The following is a 23,764-nucleotide window of genomic DNA, read 5'->3' on the forward strand; positions in this document are numbered from 1 at the left end:
GATGGATAGATGGATGCTCAGGATCTAAGTCACACTGACTGCCTGACTACAAAATGCAGTGGTCTGCTTTCAGTTCTCATTATTGCAAACGTCTCTACAACATAAACTTCTCAACGTTCTCCCCTACCTCTTATCCCTTTCTTGAATATATATTTTTTCTTTGGCTTTCAAAATTAAATGCCATACTGGTATAACTACATACCTCCAAATTCTATAACCCTTACTGTTTGTTATTCTTTCTCCTGGAATTAACTATGGACATCCCAAGGCTCAGGCATTGGACTCATTTCTTTACTTTCTGCCCGGTTCAACCCAGATAGTGGTCACAGCTTCAACTCTGAGTGCCATGCTGATAACCCCCAAGTCTATATCTCTAGCCCTGACCCCTCACCTGAGCTCCTGCCTCTTATCTGTGTCTGCCTACCATTGGAGACTTCTGACTGGATTTCTTACTACTGCATATCCCAAACCAGCGTCCTGAGATTCCTCTCTCTGAGGGAAGTGTGTGTGTGTGTGTGTGTGTGTGTGTGTGTGTGTGTGTATTTTACTTGATTTTATTATCACTGCAAAAAAAGAATAATATTTTGATTACCTATTATATGTCAAGTACTTTATATTTATGGGCTCATTTAATCCTGCAAGGTACAAATTAACTGCATTTTCATAGGTGAATAAAAGGCTCAGAGAAGTTAAACAGTCTACCCCAAATCACAAAGCTAGTATGTGGGATTCAAATTCAAGACTGTCTAGCTGCAAAGCTCATGATCTTTCTGCTATGTCACACAACTATCACATTTTAAAATTTATAGCTCAGTGGGGAACATCAGTGATGTCTGTGAGTGCTTGGAACTTGGCATGATCTATATGCCCCCATTGACAGTGTTTGCCAAATAACAGGTGGTGATTGAACTTAGAGGCTCTGGACTCAGGCAGACTTGGTTTAGTCTCAATGCCATTATTTACATGAAGGGGCAGGGTAGTTAACCTTTCTGAGGCTCAGTTCACTCATCTGTGAAATGAGAACACAAATACCTGCCTCCCAGAAGTATTGGGGAGAAACAATGAAGGAATGCATGTCAAGAATCATTTGAAATGTCCATCGAACTGCTGAATGGATAAATAAAATGTCATATATCCACACAATGGAATACGATTTAGCAAGAAGAAACAATAAAGTTCTGATACACTCTACAACATGGATGAACCTTAAAATCTACGCTAAGTGAAAGAAGTCAGGCATAAAATACCACATGTTGTATGATTACATTTATATGAAATGTCCAAAATAGGCAAATCTGTAGAAACAGAAAGCAGAGTAGAGGTTGCCTAGAGTTGGAGGTAGGGATTGGGTGGCGGGGGGATGGGGGAAGGATGCTATGAGGGAAATGGGGAGTGACTGCTAGTGGGTGCAGGGTTCTTTTGGAGTGATGAGAATATTGTAAAATTGATTGGGCTTTTGGTTGCACAACTCTCTGAATACACTAAAACCCAGTGAACTGCACTGAATTTGGCTAAATAGCTGAATTGTATGGTATGTAAATTATATCTCAATAAAGATGTTTTAAAAATATTTATTTATTTATGACGTATTTATTTATTTACAGAGTGAGCTGGGAAGGGGCAGAGAGAGGGAGGAGCAGAGAGAGAATCCCAAGCAGGTTCGAAGCTGTCAGTGCAGAGGCCTGACATGGGGCTCGATCTCATGAACTGTGAGATCATGACCTGGGCCAAGATCAAGAGTTGGATGCTCAACCTAATAAGCTACCCAGGTGCCCCTCTCAATAAAGATGTTTTATTATTTTTTTAATTTATTTTTTTTAACGTTTATTTATTTTTGAGACAGAGAGAGACAGAGCATGAACGGGGGAGGGTCAGAGGGAGAGGGAGACACAGAATCTGAAACAGGCTCCAGGCTCTGAGCGGTCAGCACAGAGCCCAACGCGGGGCTCGGACTCACGGACCGCGAGATCATGACCTGAGCCGAAGTTGGACGCTTAACCAACTGAGCCACCCAGGCGCCCCTCAATAAAGATGTTTTAGAAAAGAATGTATATCAGATGCTTAGCACATAATTAATGCTCAGTAAGTCCTCACTTCTTGGACTTTCTCTTTGCCTGGTTTGACTCCAGCAGCTGACTGTGGACATTTGCTCCTACTTGCAACACTCTGGCTTGTCATTAGCTTTAAGTGCAGGCCTTTTTCTTCCTCCCCTGTTAAACACCTGGCAAACTTACTTTGTCTCCTTTTGAGGGTTGATTATTTAGGGGCAGTCTGCTTGCTGCTCCTCATTGCTTGTCCTCTGTCTGGGCCTGGGCTGTCCTGAATGTGCCCTCCTTCACGGAGCCTGTTAAAATCACCTTCCTGGCTACCTTTCAGACCTTTCCTCTCTCCTCCTTCATCAACAAACACTTGGTAGGTAATGACCCTCCACTGAGCACTGCTAGGCATTGTGGGTGATGTGAGGACATTAAAGACTCCGCCCCTCCCCCCTCCCCCACCCCCCAAACAGCTCTTTGATTGTGGTTGGGGAAATAGCACATAGATACAAAAACACAAGTAGGGTGAGGACACAAGTCCGTTAAGTGTCAATTGTGTAATTCTCACTTAGGTGCTATGGGAGTTTAGACCGAGGTGGGAGATCATTGGTCAGGGATGTCTTCAAAACACAGTTGGTTTTTCACTGATGGGCAGGTTTCATTGTGGAAGGGAAAAAGGCAGGTGAGTGAGCAAAGGCAGGGGTATGTGTCTTCTTTCTTCCTGCCCTATACATTTATTGAGCACATAGTATGTGCTAGACCCTGAGGGGCTTTAATAAGATTTGTCCTGCCCTGTAGGAGCTTACAGATGTGGGGAAGCTGGGCACACAGAGATGATAGCAGTCTGTGCAGACGGTGAAGCAAGTGAGGTATTTGCCTGAGGGAGTTTGTGAAGGCATCACAGAAGAGCTGACATTTGGGCGTTAGAGAGGAGAGGTGAGGAAGCAGGTGGCGTGTCAAATCAGGTGCTGAGGAAGCAGGGTGCAGCAAAAACAGAGGCCAGAGGCCTGAAGGCTGGGATCAAAGGCCGGGAGCTGATGAGGCTGGTAGGCTGTGTTGGGACTTAATTGTAAAGTTATGGTGTTTTATATGAAGTAATTTATGTTTGATTCTGAGGCAATCAAGGCGGGGGCGGGGGCGCCCTTTCTACATCTCTCGGGCAAAACTGTCTAATCCCAGTTCTGCCTTTCTGTTTTCTGTTGAACATTAGATCTCTTCCAGTGCTTCCTGCAGCAAGGCTCCTCCTTGCTTCATGAAACTGCTGCCAAAAGTCATCTTTTCTTGAAGCCTTGCTGTGTAGGTCCCCAGGGAAGGCACACTTCTTTACCCATCTTTCACATCTTTCACAAACCTTCCTGGAGATGGGGAAGGGAGTTTGCATGGCAACTCCCTGGCAGTGATCACCAAATTCAGAATCAAAATAACATTGATCCCATGGGTTTTTACCTGTGGTCAAATGCAGCACGTCTATGCTTGCCTTTCCAAATTTTGTTTTGATTAAAACATTTTTAAATGCAGACCTAGATCCCTCAACAAACAAGCCCTTATAATATTCCCGAACTAAATTAGTACACTCTCCATAGAATTTTTCCGTGTGCTGAAAAATTTAAGACATATTTCTTTAAAAAAAGCCATAAATCTCTTTGTGAATCATTGAAGGGTTAGTAGAAATGCATATAACACATCCAAATGCATTTAAGAAGTGTTTTTATTTTTATTATTTTAAAAAATATTTTATTTTTGGGAGAGCACAATCAGGGGAGGGGTAGAGAGAGGGGGACCGAGGATCCGAAGTGGACTCTGTGCTGAGAGCATTGTGAGCCCAATGCGGGGCTCGAACTCACGAACCATGAGACCATGACCTGAACTGAAGTTGGACACTCAACTGACTGAACCACCCAGGTGCCCCAAGAAGTGTTTTTAAACAGAGCACTGTACTGTACAGATCATTATTTCTACAATCTACAAGCAAAATGAGATTGTAGTTTCCAAACAAAATAAAAGGGCAAGTTTGTTGACTGACTTCATACTCATTTATCATGCTCTCCTGTACTGTATTAATATTTTTAACTGGCTAGTCAATCAAGAAAAAATCAAATCCTCAGTAAATCTTATCAGTACCACAAAAATAATGGGATTTCTGTTTACAAGGTGTCGATTGTGTTCAGAGTCTTTGATAATGACTGCAGACAGTCAATAAACACTGAGACATTTACATGGTCAGTAGGAGCCTAACTAAACTATCTAATCTTTCAAAAGACAGTCAACACAATGAACTCTAAACTTAATCCCTTCAAATACTGGAGAGACAGTTTAGTGCTTTAAATACTACTCAACCCAAAACCCCACACTAAAAAGAACCATTAAGGCTTTTTCTTAAACTCACAGAAGCAGGACATTCTGATTTCAGTTCCATTCTCTGATGGCAAATCTTTACCTTATAATCTAAGTTCAACCTTTTATAGGATCTGGGGTTTGTGAAGGGTGACAAGTATTGTAGGTATGTACAACTTGACTAAAAAGTGAAAGAGGAGTAGTGTTTGTTGCTTCTTTTAAACTTTTTAAAACTTTTTACATCTTTTTTTTTTTAATTTCAGGAAAGCAGAACACATTACTTGCTGGCTTTGTTTGTTAATAACCACATAAACTCACATTTACTCAGAATTGGTGTTATATTTATTGCTGGGAGATTAAAAAAAAAAAAAAAAGCTGAAAGGGGTGGGGGGAAAGGAGGCTATTAATTGACCATTTTCTGTCTTCCAAGCCTGTGTTACTCAATGAAGACAAAGGTTTAAAGTCCTAAAATCCTGACAAGAGACTTTATATAAGGGAAATTGAAAATGCCTGACTATGGAGTCACTAATTTTAGACACTAGAAGAAACTTTGAGTTTTCAGTGGTAGAGACGAAGAGAAAGAATTTCAGCACGACTTGTGTATATGCCCTTTTGATTCTAAGATATTTTGTGATGTTAGTCATATGAAGAGCTTGGGAGAGCATTCGCTTGATACTGGCTGTAGGAGAGTGAGCCCTGGCGCTCCACTCAGAAAGAATGGCTTTCCTGAGATGTTTGATTTGGGGCTTCTTTTCTCTTCTTGTGCGTGTCCAAGGCGTTAGGCTCTTCATTGTTCCTTCTAAAGAACTTGGCCAGGGAGGTTCTGGTCTATCGCTCTATTCCACACCCGAGGCAAGAGTGGGCTCAAGAAAGAGTAACCTAGCTCCTGTGGGAGAGCTTAAAACAGATGTGACCTTGCTTTGAAATCTGATTAACACAACAGACTGCCTGAGATCTGATGTTCAGTTCTCTTCAGGCTACAGAAATGAGACATTCTTTGGTTGACCTGGCATTCTGCCATGTCAGAGAGCCCACTGGAATCTCTACTTTGCCATTTGCAGGAAATGGCAGGAAGTGTGTGAAAATCTGGAATCCAGCAACAGGGTTTAATCATGCCACATTATGAGGTCACTCTCTCCGTCACTGAGAGGGGAGAAGACTGATTTATTTATTTTATTTAAAAAATACTTTCGTGAAGTTTTAAAATTGTAATTCTAGTAGAGTTAACATACAGTGTCATATTAGTTTCGGGTGTACAATATGGTGTTCAATAACTCCATATATTATTACTCAGTGGCCATCATGATAAATGTATTCTTTAATCCTCGTCACCTATTTCACCTATCTCCCCCCCACACCTCTCCTCTGGTAGCCATCAGTGTGTTCTCTAGAGTTAAGAGTCTGTTTCTTGGTTTGTGTGTGTGTCTCTTTTTGTTTCCTTCGTTCATTTGTTTTGTTTTCTAAATTCCACATAGGAGTGAAATCCTAGGGCATTTCTCTTTCTCTGACTTATTTTGCTAAGGAAACCCGATTTATTTATTTTGGGGTGAGTTTATTGTGGGAGCTCACACTGGCAAGCCCCTGAGTTCTAGCATTTTTGGACATCACTAAGGCTTACATTTGTGGACATTGAAACACTCTGTGAATTTCAACAATCCTTCAACCCCTTTGGAACCTAAGATCTATGAATCCAACTGTGTTTTCACTGCCGCTTACTCTTTTCAGGTCCTCACTTCCCTCCTTACTCAGCTTAAATCTGTGGTCAAATTTTTCATCACTTCCTGGAACATACTCTCGATTTCCTTGGCCCTCTCCCACTTGGTTAAGCTTACTTAGCTAAACTACAACCTTTATTAAATTCACCTTTTCCCTGCTCCTTTCCACACAGTTGAATGACGCTGGAGAAAAACGCACCATCAAGCTGACTGGTCTCATTTTGAATTGCGGATCATTCATCTCTAGTGGACTCTTCCAGCTGCCCAGCAACCAAACTATATTTCCCTAGGCTTTTCATTCGTTTACTCTACTGGCAGGGGATGATTTTACGCCGTTCTCTTCTCTTTTCAATACTTCAACCACACGTTCCCCATCCTCACTGTCATGATGATCTTGCTTCCTATATACTGAGAATATGGAAGCCATCAGAAGAAGACTCCATCATAAGCTCCCTTAACCACAACTACCCATCTATCAGTATCTGGGCTCATAGACGCTGTCTTCCCTCCTGCTCTACTGGGTGAACTGTCCGTATACTCTTCGTTTTTCCTTTTAAGTTTATTTATTTATTTTGAGAGAGAAACAGAGTGTGTGAGTAGGGGAGGGACCCAGAGAGAGAATCCCAAGCAGGCTCTGTGCCATCAATGCAGAGCCTCATGTGGGGCTCTATCTCGTGAACCATGAGGTCGTGACCTGAGCTGAAACGAAGAGTCAGACGCTTAACTGACTGAGCCACCCAGGCTCCCCACTGTCCATATATTCTTTACAAAGGCTAACCCCTCCATGTATACACCGGCTTCCACCCCCTTTGCCTACCCAGTCAAGGACCGTGCTACAGGCAATCTTCCACCCTCCTCTGCATCAATTTTCCCCTCCCTTTCCCAGTACTGTGTAAGTATTCTCTCATCATAAAAACAAACTCTCTCAATTCCCCTTCCCCTTCCAGTTTCTCTCTCCCTCTGTTCTTCTCTTTCCTTTTATAGCAGAATTCCTAAAAATATTGTATCTACTTGCTGTTGCCAATTCTTCTTCTTTTCTCCTCTCTTAGTCCCACTCTCCACTGAAACCGCCCTTATAAGGCACGTGCAACAATGCAGTGGTTGATTTTCAACCACATCTTCTTAGTCCATTCATCAGTTGATGGACATTTGGGCTCTCTCCATAACTTGGCTATTGTTGAAAGTGCTAGACCCCGAATAGCCGAAGTAATATTGAAGAAGAAGACCAAAGCGGGAGGCATCACAATCCCAGACTTTAGCTTCTGTTTAGCACTGTTTTCCAGAGCAGCTGCACCAGTTTGCATTCCCACCAACAGTGCAAAAGGGTTCCCCTTTCTCCACATCCTTGCCAACATCTGTTGTTTCCTGAGTTGTTAGTGTTAGCCATTCTGACAGGTGTGAGGTGGTATCTCATTGTGGTTTTGATATTTATTTCCCTGACGATGAGTGATGTTGCGCATCTTTTCATGTGTCTGTTAGCCATCTGGATGTCTTCTTTGGAAAAGTATCTATTCATGTCTTCTGCCCATTTCTTCACTGGATTATTTGGTTTTTTTTGGGTGTTGAGTTTGGTAAGCTCTTTTTAGATTAAAGAAATTTTTTTTAATGTTTATTTATTTTTGAGAGAGAGAGAGAGACAGAGCACAAGTGGGGGAGGGGCAGGGAGAGAGGGAGACACAAAAGCCTGAAGTGGTCTGCAGGCTCTGAGCTATCAGCACAGAGCCTGACACGGGGCTCAAACCCATGAACCATGAGATCATGACCTGAGTCGAAGTCAGACGCTTAACCAACTGAGCCACCCAGGAGTCCCTATAGCTTTTTGATACTAACCCTTTATCAGATATGTCATTTGCAAATGTCTTCTCCCATTCCATCGGCTGCCTTTTAGCAGCAATCAGACAACAAAATGAAATAAAAAGCATCCAAATTGGCAAAGAAGAAGTCAAGCTTTCACTTTTTGCAGATGAAATGCTACTCTACGTGGAAAACCTGAAAGACTCCACCAAAAAACTGCTAGAGCTGATACATGAATTCAGCAAGGTTACAGGATGTAAAATCAATGTACAGAAAGCAGTTGCATTTCTATACACCAATAATGAAGTAACAGAAATATATATCAAGGAATCGATCCTATTTACAATTGCACCAAAAACCATAAATACCTAGGAATAAATCTAACAAAAGAGGTAAAAGATTTGTATGCTGAAAACTATAGAAAGCTTATGAAAGAAATGGAAGAAGACAGAAAAATGGAAAAACATTCCATGCTTATGGATTGGAAGAACAAATATTGTTAAAATGTTGATACTACCCAAAGCAATTTATACTATATTCAATGCAATCCCTATCAAAATAACACCAACATTCAACAGAGCTGAGAACAAGCAGTCCTAAAATTTATAAGGAACCAGAAAAGACCCTGAATAGCCAGTGTAACGTTGAACAAGAAAACCAAAGCTGGAGGTGTCACAGTCTTGGACTTTAACCTGCACTACAAAGCTGTAATCATCAAGACAGTATGGTTCCAATCTTTTTGACATTTCCCCACCTTCCTTCCTGCTGCCTGAATTGAGGACTTGGTGGCTAGAGTTTCAGCAGTGTTTTCATCCTGGATGACCTTAAGTGTGGAAGCCGCATGCTAAAGACAGAAGGCTGAAGCCTAGATGCAGTCTGAATGTCGATGGTGTTGTGGAGTTGCCCCAGACTGTCCTAGTCCATATTTGGACTCTTTTACATGAGAGAACAAAGGGCATTCTAGTCTCTTCTCTGGGACCTGATGCTTAACGTAATTCCTACCAATTACATTTTCACGTATTTCTTCTGGCTCTTTCACAGAACCTAGCATAGTGCTAAGCACAAAACTGGTCCTCAATAAATGACAGTAGTTGGGGTGCCTGGATGGTTCAGTCAGTTGAGTGTATGACTCTTGAGTTTGGCTCAGGTCATGGTCCCAAAGTCGTAGGATCAAGCCCTGCATCAGGCTCCATGCTGAGTGTGGGGCTGCTTGAGATTCTCTCTCTCTCTAGACGTCTACCCCTATTCCCCCGCATGCATGCTCTCTCTTTCTAAAATAAAAAAATTTAAAAAATAGAATAAATGACAATGATTGGTTGGTTATGATAAAGCAAATCTCAAAGTTTTGTTTGACATATTCATTTCTAACACTGTCAGTAATGATGTGACCAAAGTTTTGCAGTTGAATTTATACACCTGGCACTTCTAAAAGACCTTTTTTCATGTTGAACTATATACAATTGGTCAAACAAGTGGGTAACGTGATAAACTTATGCCAAACAGTCATAGGACTTAAATTAATATAATTTGTAACAAAGATAAGGTATGTCTTATAAATAAACGAGACTGAGTCTATAGGTTTTCCCTGAAATAAACTCCATTACTTTAAGACTGTAAATAAAAATTAAAACACTGCTACCACTGTCAGTTTTCACTGAAGCATTATTACAAAACAGACTTCTGTATAACACAAACTTTGGACTTTTATGAAAATTTTAACATTACAAAATTTGTGCAAAAAAGAACAATAAGATGGTTGTGTTAGAGTTTTATGGATGTGATGTTGATGACTTGCAAGTGCCTGGTTAAGCAAAGAAAGACACAGTTGAATCTTATGAGTGTGGAAAGTTCATCGGGGCGTGGTTTGTTCTGTTTGAGACTCTCCCTCTTGAGACTGAGAGCTTGGGAGCTGGGCATCATTCATCCCTCAGATGAATTCTGATTGGTGGGAAGAGCATGTTCTTGCTAGTGCTCTCTCTCATTTACTAGTCTTTGGGCAAGTCATTTAACCTCTGAGTCTAAGGTTTTTGGTTTTTGCTTTTTTTAATCTGTAGAATGGAAATAATACCAAAAATAGCTATTCCATAGGGCTGTTGCGATAACAAGAGGAGGGCATTCATGTGAAAGGGCCTAGTTCATAGGAGTCACTCAGTAAATATTTGTTCACTCATCTCGATAATATTTTATAAATGCTTTAGACTTTTTGACATGCTCTTATTACTGAACCAGTTATTGTCAAAATACCAAGTACCAATTAACACTTCCTCTAAGAACTTTTGGATGGTTGTATTTTAATCATTTTAGGATGTGACCAACTTTTGTGGAGTTAAGTTGGTTGGCTTCGTTATTCCCCTGCAACATTTCCTTTGCACTCATTGATTTCCATGGCTACATGATGATTACTTCCTGAGAAACAAAGGAACACATGTGTTTAGAAGCAAAAAGGAAGCATACAGATCACCTATTGAACCATAACCCTGTAAAACCTGGTATAAATGGAAACTTTTCTTTTTATCATATGGTGTTTGAAGTGAAGGAATTCACATTAGTCATTAGCTCAGTTTTTACTCCACAATAGGTGTCCCTGTAAGGAGCCAGACTGTGTCAGGACTTATAGACCAACTATACTCCAAAACATTTTGTGAAGCAGACATTTAACAACATCAAAATTTCTGAGTGGTGAGCAATCCAGAAAAGTGATAATAGGTAATGGGAGATATGAAGACAAAGAATGAGTGGAAGAAAAATAACTCACAACTTGTCAAAACACACGGATTCTTTTTTCTTACATTAATTAATTGATTATTCCAACAAACATATATTGATGACTTCTTCATATGAGGTCCTATGGTAAGTACTCTGAGAACTATGAAGGTGACTAAGGCCCAGAGGTGGTCTTCAAAGAACTCATACTTAGTATTGGAAATAAAATATGTACTTGCCCTGTCTAAATTATGTCCCATGTGAAGTATGACCCAGAACCTAGAGTGGCTTTGAAGAGGGGACTGTTTTGAGTCTTGAAGAATATATAGACATTTGTGCACAAAGTAGGCAGATGGAAAGGCATTCTGTATAAAGGGAACAACATCTACAAAGGCCCAGAGGTGACCAGGCTCAAAGCTAATGGATCAGAGATGGGCAGAGATTGATCTGGAGAGCAAGAGCAGGTTGGGAATATCTGTTTTGGGGATAGCATCATTATTAATAGGTAGGTATTTGGTTTATGGAGACTGGCTTAAAGTGGGAGAAGCATGCTAATAGACTGTGTCCCCTCAAATTCATATGGTGAAATGTAATCCCCAACGTGATGTATTTGGAAGTGAGGCCTTTGGGAGGTGATTAGGTCATGAGGTTGAACCCTCACGAATTAGTGTTCTTAAAAACAAGACTCCAGAGAGCTTCTTTGCCCCTTCTGCCATGTGAGGACACAGTGAGAAGATGGCCATGATGGAGTAGGAAGGAGGCTATCATCAGTCACTGAATCTGCTGGGTTCTTCATCGTGGACTTCCAGCCTCCAGAACTGTGAGAAATAAATGCTTGTTGTTTAAGCCCTCACTCTACGGTATTCTGTTATAGCAGCCCAAATGGCCAATGAAGTTGTGAGTTCAGTTTTAGACATATTGAATGTCAAGTGCTAAGTGACAGGATATTCTGGTAGAGATGTTACGTAGGGGGTTAGAAATGAAGCTGGGGGTGGGGGGCGGGTGCCCAGGTGGCTCAGTCAGTTGAGTGTCCAACTCTTGATTTTCGGCTCAGGTTAGGATCCCAGGGTTGTAGGATCCAGCCGCATGTCAGGCTCCGCCCTGAGCATGGGGCCTGCTTAAGATTCTCTGTCTCCCTCCCTCTCTCCCTCTCCCCATTGGTGCTCTCTGTCTCTAAAATAAAATAAAATAAAAAAAAGAAATGAAATTTAGAACTCAGGGAATAGGTACAATTGTAGGTCTGGATTTGGGACTCGTCAACACACAAGTGGAAGATGAACTTACAGGAGCCTAGAGTAAGAAGAAAAGACACTTGGGGACAGATTCTGGGGAAACAACTACATTTAAGGGACAAACTGACAGAAATAAACTTGGGAAGGAGGCTGAGGGAGATATGAAGGAAAACCATAAGAAAATGGCAGCTTGTTATCAGATTCTTTTTCTTTAGAGGCTCTTTTCCAAGATTTGGGGTCTTTTCCTAATGTTGATTCTTTTCTTCACTCCCAAAAATAAACTCCAGGAGCCTGGGATACCCCAGACAGGTGGTTATTCCTGGGGCTATACACAGAATGGAAGGTTTGAGGATTCAAGTAAAAAGCATGGTCCATTGAACCAGGGAGCTCCATTGAACCAGGGAGGCCATGTCACATTGGTTTTGAGCTCTAGAGTTGGATCTGTGTTCAGGCGTCACTCTGAGACCCACCCAGCAAGCGTGGATTCTTCCAGAAAGCGTATGTGCCATCCTGGGTGTGGACGGCAGGTGCCTCACTCCCAGACCCCTCTGCTCCCGCTCTCAATCCAGCTGGAATAAAGGAGGAATTTCTCCACTGACCTGTGGGCTCCCCAAGGGCCTGGTATGTAGTAGGTTCTTAAATATAGTGTTTTCTTTTCTTTCTCTTTTTAAATGTTTATTTTTGACAGAGAGAGAGAGAGAGAACACAGGCAGGGGAGGGGCAGAGGGAGACAGAATCCCAGGCAGGCTCCAGGCTCTGAGCTGCCAGCACAGAGCCCGATGAAGGGCTTGAACCTGCGAACTGGGAGGTCATGACCTGAGCTGAAGTCAGATGCTCAATAGTTGCCGCTCAGGCACCCCTTAAATATTTAGTTTTCTTTTAAAAGATGAATACATAAATTAACAAAATATAAAGGTCAGTACACAGGAAATAACTTTATAATAAGCACCTGAGCACTAGTTTCCTAAGCATTTTTATGGGTCACTGACATTTTCAAAACTCTGATCTTTGAGCATCAGAGAAACATCTACATGTGTCCATTGGAAAAGAGAACAGCACTACTCGTCATAACAAAATTATAAGGCGGTTGATTTTCAAAACAAAAAATCACCCTCAGTGGTTCATAACATCATTCCTTATCAAGCAGTCAATGTCATAACATTAATGCTTCTATAATGCGTTTTACTTTCCTGGCATTGTTCTGAAGACCTTATTTGCATTAATTAATTTAATCTCCCCAGCAAATCTGTGAGATAGGAGCTTGTCTTTTATGTAGATAAAGAGACTCCAGGCACAGAAAAGAGCCCAAGGTCACATCGCTACTAAGTAGCAGGGATAGGATTTGAACCCAGGCAGTCCAACTCCAGCGTCTGTGGTCTGTGCGTGTAACTGGCGCACTACACAGAAACCTACTTGATTCTCTTACTTGCCTGCCTCACTGGCCCCACTTTATCACCTGGTGCAGAAGGAAAGCTACATTGTGCACGTAAAGTGAGGCTTTCTCCCCAGGGCTTGCGGGGGGCGGGGGTGGGGGAGGGGGTCTGTGGGGCTGGTGGGGGCAGGAGCGTGTTGTGGGAAATATATTTGTGTTAAATCAGGACAAGTATGAGAATTGTTTATACTAACAGAAATCATAATCACACAATAATCTTATTTCACAATTTACTTCCCCTAATCCCACAGGCAGGTGACTTAAGCCCCATGTCACAAACCCTCATTCATGAGCTAAGAGAGAGAGAGGCCCAGTGCTTGTGGATGAACCAAAAAGTGTGTGCACTTGGGAGTCTCCATGGAACACACTGACCTTGTCTATTCTTTACAGTCCTGCTGGAGACCTTGTTTTCTGAGGGGAGCTTGTGTGAATGGCCTAATCTTTTAGTTGGTCTCGAGGAGCTCACACTGTTTGTCCCTTAACTGAGGGGTCAATTGAGAGAAATCTCAGAAGGAGTGGGGCAGAAGAGGAACCAAACCAAGTGGAAACATTGCTGTTGCTTGAAGGGGATTTGAATCCAAAGTGGTAGTTTGGAATCAGTCTGCGTAACGTATCCAATATATGCTATAGCGCATATGTTTTTTAAAAAAGATTCAAAATAGTTCCTGATATTATGCTCAGTGAATAAGGTTGTTTTACAACTCTTACTTAAATATATTTAATATCACAGAAGACAAGAATCCAGAATACATAAAAAGAAATCAGATTAGGCTTTGTCTTTTGATTAATGTTTTTTTCTTCACCGAACAGGAAAATACTCATTAACAAAAGTTTTGAGAACAATAAAGTAACTGGAGGTTATTAATATGAAAATATTGTCGATTGTTCCTCCTGTAAAAATCTCCCTGGACAACCCACTTCCTGAAAAATGAGTCAGCAAAAGCTCCCAACAAGAGTTGTTCGTGTTTAATACAATTGTTCAGGCCAGTGCTTATTTCTTATCTATAAAGTCCCCTTGTGATTGATGATTCATGTTTCTTTTCAATTATGGACTTTGAATGCAAAGTATTTCATAATGTAAACAAATGGCTTCAGTATTTAAAGCAAAACATTTCCGTTTGTTTAGTACTATTTCCTATTTTATGCCTGAAACCATATTTTTGAGGGAATTGTTTGGTTTCAAAAGAGGGAAAAGAGAATGATTGTTGAGAAGAATATGGGCAAAGGGCCGCCTACCAGATGTGGAAGCAGGGGCTCAGGCAGAGCTCACGGTGGCCCACCCTCTCCTAGCATGGCCTGAAGAAGTTAGTGTCCTGAAGTCTCACTTCTGTTTTTAAAGTTTATTTCTTTATTTTCAGAGAGAGAGCACACACACGTGCACAAGCAGGGTAGGGACAGAGAGAGAGGGAGAGAGAGAATCCCAAGTAGGTTCAGCCCCGACGCGGGGCTGGATCTCACCAACCGTGAGATCATGACCTGCGCTGAAATCAAGACGCGAAACCGACTGAGTCACCCAAGAACGCCCTGAATTCTCACTTTAAAGATCCTTGTTTCCCGGTGGGAGAAAAGCGTATCTTTGGGAGCGTGATAATAGGCCTTGTAGCATGTCTTTAAATTCTCTATTTTGCTGAAGAGCGCTGAACTAGATGAATGGAGGATAAATGACACATCGAAAAGTTTCCAGAAATGCTAGAAAAAAGAGAACAAGGTATTTAGTGATTTTTCATGACGTTTTGCAATTACCAATATAAACAGTTAAAAACCTGGAAGAGCAAGAGCCAGTTTTAACAGACTGTGTGCCAAAAACTGACCACGAGGTGGCGCCATAATCTAGCTCTCTGACCATAGGGCTGAGACTTGGCCAGGATTCAAATGCTGAAGACTTACATTTGGGAAAAGATCAACAAGGGCGCCCTAAAAGTTTTCAATCAAAAGACCCAATCATAACGAACAGAAGAGGTGTAAGTTCAAAATATGCACGTGGTGAAGCTACTTCTGCTATAGCAAATTATGTTTATTGAGAACTGAGACATTAGAGATTTTGCCTTTGCTGCCTCTTAACGAAACCCAGATTTGCTTGGAGATAAAAAAAAGGAATAATCACAGTGAATTAAAACAATTAGTCTAGAATGTTCTTGTCAAATTGGAAAATGTCAATTTTTGTTTGAAAAATATCAATTTAATCAAGCAGTGGACACCCCCTCATACTTGTTTTGGCCGGTGTTGTTTCCATCGTTCTTAAGGCTTCCAGTCCCTCATCAGTCATTGAGTCCAGGCCTGCTATGCGCCCAGCATCATGTGGAATGCTTTGACTATAAAGAAGCATAAGGCCCATACCCTGCTTTTGTGTAGCTTGTAGTCCAGTGAGGTAGATAAATATATAACAAAAACAATACTAAGGGATCAGAGCTTTGGTAAAGACAACATGCTCAAAAAAGTTATGGGGGAGGGGGCACCTGTGTGGCTCAGTCGGTTAAGCATGCGACTTCAGCTTAGGTCATGATCTCACAGTTTTAGGGTTTAGGCTCCACATTGGGCTCTGTGCTGACAGCGTGGATGGAGCCTGCTTGGGATTCCTTCTCTCCCTCTCTGCCCTTCCTCTACTCTCTCTCTCTCTCTCTCTCAAAAATAAACAAATGAACATTAAAAAAAAGTTATGGGGGATAGTAGCAAATCTGTACAACAAGGTGGGAACAAAGCCTCAGAGGTCATAGAAACAGCGGACCCTGACGCTCATCAGGTGCCACACCCTCCTGAGTGCTCTACCTAATAAATGCTTAAGAATCATGTAGCCTTCACAGCAGCCATGAGGTGGGGGTTACTATTATCTTCTCCGTGCTACAGACAAGAAAACAGGTGCGGGGAAGGTATTCTAGATAAAAGAGGCAGCATGTATAAAGGTTCAGAGACATCCAAAACCATGGCATGTTCCAGGGAATAGAAACTCAGATAATGGTAATGATATTATAACATTCACAGAAACACCATGGCCCTGAAGATTTTATGAACAGAAAAACGTGCTGAGTTATAGCAGAAATTTAGAACAGATTTTTGAAAACAATTTTATTCTCCAAAGCGCATTAAGAATATAGCTTATTGAGAAAACACCGATTCACTGAAAGACCAAAATGCTTTTTGTAATGAAGTGTTACATCCTGAATTTTGAAGATGATAGAAAAAAATATAGAATGGCCCTGTGGAACCACTATTGGATGCCATAGGTATTTCTGGAAAAACTAACTTTCTTATAACAAACCCTATTGCTGTGAGTACCCTAACAATAATAATGCTGCAGTCTTAAAGTTTAACTGAGTATCTCGACAGGCTTTCTAATGTTGAAAAATAATACTAATATAACTAAAACAACGTTTATCTACTTTATTTGAAGTAGCTTTTGTAAGATAAACTCTGATAATCATGAATAAATATCTATTGGTTGCCCGTTACTTACAAAGCACTATACTGCTGTGTCAAGATAATTTATTGAACAAATATTTATTGAGCATCTAACTTGTGCTAGCCATGGTGTTAATTGCTGTGGGTATAGTAACAATAGCAGCAAAACAACAATAGGGACCCAATCTCTGCTTACCTCAAAAAGACTGAGGTTTTTCTTCTTCCGAAAAGTTTTTATTCAAAAATAAATAAAATAGATAATTTTATTCAAAAATAAAGTTAAGAAGACTGAGGTTTTTTTCCAAAACCTTTGTACTCAATAAGTTTTATTTGAATTTTTTTAAATGCTTATTTATTTTTGAGAGAGAGAGAGAAAGAGAGTGTGAGCAGGGGAGGGGCAGACACACACACACACACACACACACACACACACACACACACACACAGAATCCGGAGCAGGCTCCAGGCTCTGAGCTGTCAGCACAGAGCCGATGCGGGGTTCGAACTCACAGACTGTGAGATCATGACCTGAGCCGAAGTCGGATGCTTAACCGACTGAGCCACCCAGGCGCCCCTCAATAAGTTTTATTTGAATAGTAACCTTTTTTTTTTTTTTTAAGGTCTCTGGTTCTAGAGGGGCTAGGGTTCCTAGTAGACTAACAAGACAGAGACTCAGTTTCAGAGGAAGAAAAAAGCCCAATCAGGGGCCTCAGTCACAGGGCCTGTATCAGCACCACGCAGAACCTAATGATGTGTCTTAAAAATCAGCTTAGGGCAGGATTTTCCGACCTCAGCACTATTGGCATTTTGGGCTGGATAACTGTTTGTTGTGGGGGACGGTGCTGTATACTGTATTAGTAGCACGTCTAGCCACTGATGTCAGTAGCATCCACCTCTAGTTCTGGCATTAAAAGATGTCTCCAGGGGGCACCTGGGTGGCTCAGTTGGTTAAGCCTTCAGCTCCGGCTCAGGTCATGATCGCACTGTTGGTGAGTTCGAGCTCTGCATCGGGCTCTGTGCTGGCAGCTGGGAGCCTAGAGCCTGTTTCGGACTCTGTGTCTCTCTGCTCCTCCCCATTTGCTCTCGCCCTCTCTATCTCTCTCTCAAAAATAAACATTAAAAAAAGAATTCTTTTTTTAAATGTCTCTAGGCATTGCCTTGGGGTTGGGGAGGAACAAGAACCACTGGCCTCTGGCCACTTAGATGTCTCCAGTCGGTGGTCAGGCTTGATCCTAGGAAGTAGTCCAAACAGTTTGAGCCGCAGCTGGGAGGAGGGGTTAAGGGTGGAGACCGGGAACATTCCAGTCACACACAGCATTCTCTTTTATGGGCATCTTGGAATATAGCTGTTTAAAAATGTTTCCATTTCCTCCTTTTCTTTTCCTTATTTGGTGAATTTGTTGTCAGCACTATGGGATAGGGGAGGTTGTTTTTCTTAACTGTTACTTTCGGGAGGAGATGGTCTCCTGCTCATTCAATCTGTGTGGACTTCCGGCAGGAAATGGCACTCAAGGAAAGTTTTGAATAAAAGGAAGATGCTGGTTAGCCAGTGGAAACAGGAAGTTGTTGCCTGTGTCTTACACAGCTTAGAAGAAAGTAAGAGGCAGAGGGACAATGCACTTAACAGAAGCGGGAGGAGAAGAGAGTGGGGTGGGAGTGGAGGAGGGGCGGGGAGCGCTGAGGAGCAGAGGGCACAGGTTGAAAGACCTTGAATCTCCTGGGGGAGCTGGCTGCGCAGGAAGCAGATGACGGCACTGTGTAGTAGGAATGGGGTCATGCGGTGACAATAAGTCAAAGCTATTGTGATTTATTAATTATGCTGCTGTGTAGTATACTGCTATACTATTACTGTTTAAAAAATACTCTCTTTAGAGGAATACAATTTTCTGGGGTGCCTGGGTGGCTTGGTCGGTTGGGCCTCCCACTTCGGCTCAGGCCGTGATCTCAAGGTTCATGAGTTCGAGCCCCACGTTGGGCTGGCTCCTGTCAGCACAGAGCCTGCTTCGGACTTCCTCCCCCCACCCCCCCCCCACCCCCACCCCGCCTCTCCGTGCTCTCTCTCTCTCTCTTTATCTCTCTTAAAAATAAATCGAAACAATAATGGAATACAATTTTCTCACAACATATAGTAAAAGCATATGCCTACATTGTAAAATCCCCTTGAATAAACAGAGAGAGAAGGAAAGTAAATGTGGCAAAGCTAACAATTGGTGAATCGGGTGAAGGGTATATGGCTGTTTGTTGGGTTCTTTAACTTTCCTGTAAATTTGAAACATAAAAATCTGGGGTAGGTGGGGGGAAGAATCCGTGTAGTTTTTTAACTACATGTTACTTAGGTCTGGATGGGTCATCACAGGTATATGTTCATGGGTGTGTGGCATCACCTATGAATTGTTCTCTACAACATAGTACAGGGATGACCGACGTCCTCTTATGACCAAGTGATCTCTCACCTTGCATGTACATATTCTCAGATTCTGATAAATTCAGTGTGGAACTGTCAGAGTTTTGCATAATTTGGACCAGCATTTCCTAACAAGGCAGAGGTAACTCTTAAGCTTGTCGCTTTTGCCACCGTTCATTCATACAAGGCAGTGTGTTAAGCGTTACGTGGAACACAGGTGTGAATAAAATAGACGCTCTGTTCTGAAATAATCTGATAATTTCATAGAAATGAAAAACCTTCCACACAAATGACTTTAACACAAGGTGGAAGGTCACTGTTCCGTGTCAGGTCTTGAAGGAGGGCATCACCACTTCCTGCGGGGGGAAATTGTGGGAGGCATATTCCTGTTGCTTCGTTCCATCCTTCGGGGGAGGACCGGCGGGGCAGAGGTGAGGCCGAGGTGGGGCTGGAGTGAAGAAGGCTGTGCTGGTTTGCCCCTGCCGAGAGACCGTCGTTCAGTGGGGGGAAGACAGCAACCATTTATTGTTGCTCCTGTGTGTGTGGCTCAGTGGGGGCACATTTGGCCTCACCCCGGTTTGGGTGGGCGGCTTCACTTCGAGCTGCGGCTGCTGGATGGGAGTATGTGCCTCTCTCTGCAGTTTTGTGAATCCAGTTTTGTGAATGTATGTATCTCTCATCCTCCTTGGGCCGGCGAGCTAGCCAGGGCCTGCGCTCCCAGGTGATGGCAGAGGTGGGTGAGGACAGAGAGAAATACGTGAGGCCTCACAAGGCCTGGGCTCAGAGTTCTCACCCCGTGCCTTAGGGCTGGCCGGGCGAAGTCACAGGCTAAGCCCAGAGTCATGGGTCAAGGGGGAACACTGTGCCCTTGGTAAAGTACTGGCAAGGGTATGGGTGCAGGGAGGAATGAAAAACTGATGCAGTTGATGACGTATGCCTTGTGGTTATATAAACACTACATTTTTAGGAGAAAGAACTTTAAATTTTTTACAGAGCAAAATTTAAAAATCTGATAAAAACTTAAAAAAAAAGGTTCATATGGAAGAATATTGCTAGCCATCCCTTTATTTTACTTTTTTCATGTTTATTTCTTTTTGAGAGCAAGAGCGCGAGTGAGGGAGGGGGAGAGAGGGAGGGAGACAGAGGACATGAAGCAGGCTCTGCACTGACAGCAGAGAGCCCCCCGTTCAGGTCTCGAACTGGCGAGATCATGACCTGAGCCAAAGTCTGACACTTAACTGAACCACACAGGCACCCCACTAGCCATCCCTTTAAATACCAACTTTCTAGTACTGGGCAAGAAAACATGAGGTTAAACTTGGGCTTGAGGAAGATCTAATGAAAATGGTAATGGGAAATAATGTGCCATTTAATTTTAGACCATCTTGAGGCTGGCTGTAGGCCACACTTGCCCTTGATATTTTGGGCCTTTATTTTCTGCATTCTTTCTTCCTCTCAGTGACAGCCTGTCCCCTTCCCATCCCGGCATCTTTGCGCTTTCCCCCTCTCCATCAAAACCTATTCTGCGGAAGGGATCTGGCAGACTCGTTCACAGTGACGCATAAGTGACCAACAAGGATTTGAGCTGGGGACGGAAGAAGGAATGGCTCTTACTGTAAACGGACAAACACACAACAGTGACTATGGTGGAGTAGTGGAGGACAGGGGGACCCAAGGAACTAGCCCAGTGACTCCAAAATCATATCCTACAAGAGGTTACATTTTTCCTGGACAAGCTACCTATTTGTTGGCAAGGGTATAATCACAAGAATAAGTAGGAGCATGGCTTGTATTCTGTATTTAGCATAAATAATTAAAATATGTGCCCTGACAAGTCGATACTATGTAGTAATTTTTTATATGGTTGCAGTCACTATCTTTGAGAAACAAATAAATAAACATAGCAGACATCAGGCAGGAACTTTCTGAACTGTGTCAAGGTTAATAATAAGTAAAATGTTATAAGTAGAGACTGGACAGCAACAGCTGTGCAACATTCTTGGAAGCGAAGATTTTGATAGCATGAAGTCAGACTGTGAGCTCAGCCTTTGCTGCTACTCTGGGTGAACAAGAGAGAACGCTTGTGATAATTACAACAAAACCCACATTGCTTTTTGTAAATTACAACCGTTGTGCACACTCAAAATATGATGTCTGCAGTTGGAAAATCAGGGGCATGTGGAGCAATGTTGGAAGAAGACCCGGATCAGACTTACGAGAATGTCCTGGCTGAGATTCAGTCTTTTGAGCTGCCCATTGAAGCGACTTTAAGGTAGGACTCCTTTGTATTTGTTTCTTCTTTAGTGGTGTTCAGGTGGTGTTATTCACTTCTTTTTATACTTTTCTCCATAACAGAATAAAAAATAGTTTTTGAAAAAATAGGTACAATTCTGTATATACCTAACCTTATCTCTTATCTTTAGAGAAACTGCAATAAACAACCCACTTTTTTGGGGATTATATTTGTTTCCTGATTCATCACCACAGGGTTTAAAAAATAGAATTTCAAGAGATCAAAAAGGGTGTCATGCCATCTCCAAATACATATCCCGTCTTATGAGATTTCAAAGGTTTTCTCTAAACTATCACTTAGCAAGAAACATTGAGAACAATTAGACATGTCCGTGAAACCAGTTTCTATTTGGGTGGATGTGAGTTTTAGGGAAAAAGAAGTAAAATGTTTATTTTCATTGTTGCTACTCTCGAAGATGTGGTGGCCTCTCAGATATGTTTTTCTTTTTTTTAATTTTATTTCCACATACGATTTAAAAATAGCTTCTTTGGTAATATGGGGATTAATTTGCACATTTCAAGAACAGGATTAAAATGAAAGACCATGTATCTTTGTGTTAAAAGAGCAGCTTTTAAAATTTAATTCTTTCTACCTGCCTGCCTGTAACTGACACTTATCAGTGTGGGAATGAAATGGCAACCACTGAATTTGATAGTGACAGTCAATAAATATTTGTTGGCTAATATTTGTTAATTAAATAAAAGGATGGGGGAGGGGTATTGTCTCTTCATCCTTAGAAAGGGCCCAGGGCCAAGTTGCTTTGAAATACACAATAGTTTAGGGGCCCCTAGCTGGCTCAGTCGGTTGAGCGTCCGACTTTGGCTCAGGTCATGATCTCGCTGTCTGTGAGTTCAAGCCCCGTGTTGGACTCTGTGCTGACAGCTCAGAGCCTGGAGCCTGCTTCGGATTCTGTGTCTCCTTTCTCTCTGCCCCTCCCCCTCTCATGCTCATGCTCTGTCTCTCTCTCTCTCTCTCTCTCTCTCTCTCTCTGTCAAAAATAAATAAACATTAAAAAAAAAAGAAATATACTACAGTTTAAATCTGAGTAAATTTCTCCCAAATATTTAAATTTGATTTTGCATTTAAATATATTTTGAATATCTTCAGAGGGCCTAGGGTAGTGTTGAGGGCATGGGAAGGTATTGCTCTTTATTGGTTGATTCTTGGGTTATCAATATGTAGGTGCAGTTGTAAAATGATTAAACTTCGTGACAATTTTTTCCTTACATTTTCATTTTATCCAAGCATCATGAACATCCCATGAAGAAGGGCAAGTTATTTCTACCCTATTTAATAGGTAGAAGAAACCAGAGCTTTTTTTTTTTTTTTTTTAATGTTTATTTTTGAGAGGGGGAGGAGGGTCAGAGAGAGAGGGAGACAGAGATTAGAAGCAGGCAGGCTTTGTGCTGACAGCAGAGAGCCTGATGCGGGCCTCAAACCCACAAACCGAGAGATCATGACTTGAGCCAAAGTCAGGGGCTTAACGGACTAAGCCACCAGGTCCCTGGCTCCCCACCCTCCCACCCGCCGCCCCGAGCTGTTTTACTAGTGAGAAGCTCAGTAGTTTTCTCCGTATGGAACAAACTTTATATTGTACCAGCGCCTTCTAGAACTTGTGCATTTGCCTCGTGGCTAGATCAGAAGTCTAAAGGGAAACAAGGTAAAGGGTGAGGGGAGCCTAGACATGTGTTAGTTACTGTGGCCTCTGCTGCCATTGCTGCTTCAGAGCCCTTGGTCATCAACCCCTGACCCTCTTCCCTGGTCTCATAACCCTGGCCAACGCCTATACATGTCATCCGTCCATGGAACTATCCCTAGTCTTCCTTGATACTGGACCTGACTTCCTGCTTTGGATCTTGGAGCTTTCCTACCCTCTGTTGCTAGGGCAAATATCCCCAGTCTTGTACCTGGTCTTCCTGAAGAAAAAAATCAATGTAGATCTGGTCATCACAACACTCTCCCAGTGTTACCCTCAAGAGGGGAGACAGCACTGATATTTTCTCCAGGTCTTGCCCTGTCACCACCAGAGTGGGCCTGTAGTACTCACTGTTAACCTCACGTCTGGGTTATTGAACAAGCCGGGAGAACACTCTCTTCCAAAGGCTCCAGCTAAAACACCCCAGTGTTATGTGGAGGGTAGACTCAGAGCTCCTAATAAAACTTTATGTGGGACAATATTAACTAAAATTAGTTTTCTTAAATCTTTGCTTTCATAATTATTAGATGAAGACTTCTTAGGCTGACATTCAATGCCTTTCTATACATACCTATGCATGCCATCGATATTCCAGTGTCAACTATTCTGTTCCACTGCTCTTACAGAACACGTCAGCTTGTGTGGCCAAATATGAGGGTTGGAAAATCAAGACAGGACCTCCATTTTGGCTGAACTAGTTTGTTAACTATTTGACAATGTGTTCTGAGA

At 42.1% G+C, this 23,764-nt stretch overlaps 1 protein-coding gene across 2 annotated transcripts in view; it reads left to right on the forward strand.

Annotated features, from left to right (window-relative positions):
• The window catches only part of EXOC6 (exocyst complex component 6), a 304,381-nt gene that overhangs the window by 56,602 nt on the left and 224,015 nt on the right, over positions 1-23,764 (forward strand). The window contains exon 1 of one of the 2 annotated variants that reach the window (XM_058697174.1): positions 20,215-21,318. The exons of the other annotated variant lie outside the window; for it this stretch is intronic. Within the exon in view, the coding sequence (XP_058553157.1) occupies positions 21,194-21,318 (125 nt within the window). The 5' untranslated portion in view covers positions 20,215-21,193. Of the gene's footprint in view, positions 1-20,214; positions 21,319-23,764 lie in introns of those variants that run through there. 2 annotated transcript variants of the gene reach the window in all.

Source organism: Neofelis nebulosa, chromosome 13, assembly GCF_028018385.1.
Source record: "Neofelis nebulosa isolate mNeoNeb1 chromosome 13, mNeoNeb1.pri, whole genome shotgun sequence".
Lineage (NCBI taxonomy): Eukaryota > Metazoa > Chordata > Mammalia > Carnivora > Felidae > Neofelis > Neofelis nebulosa.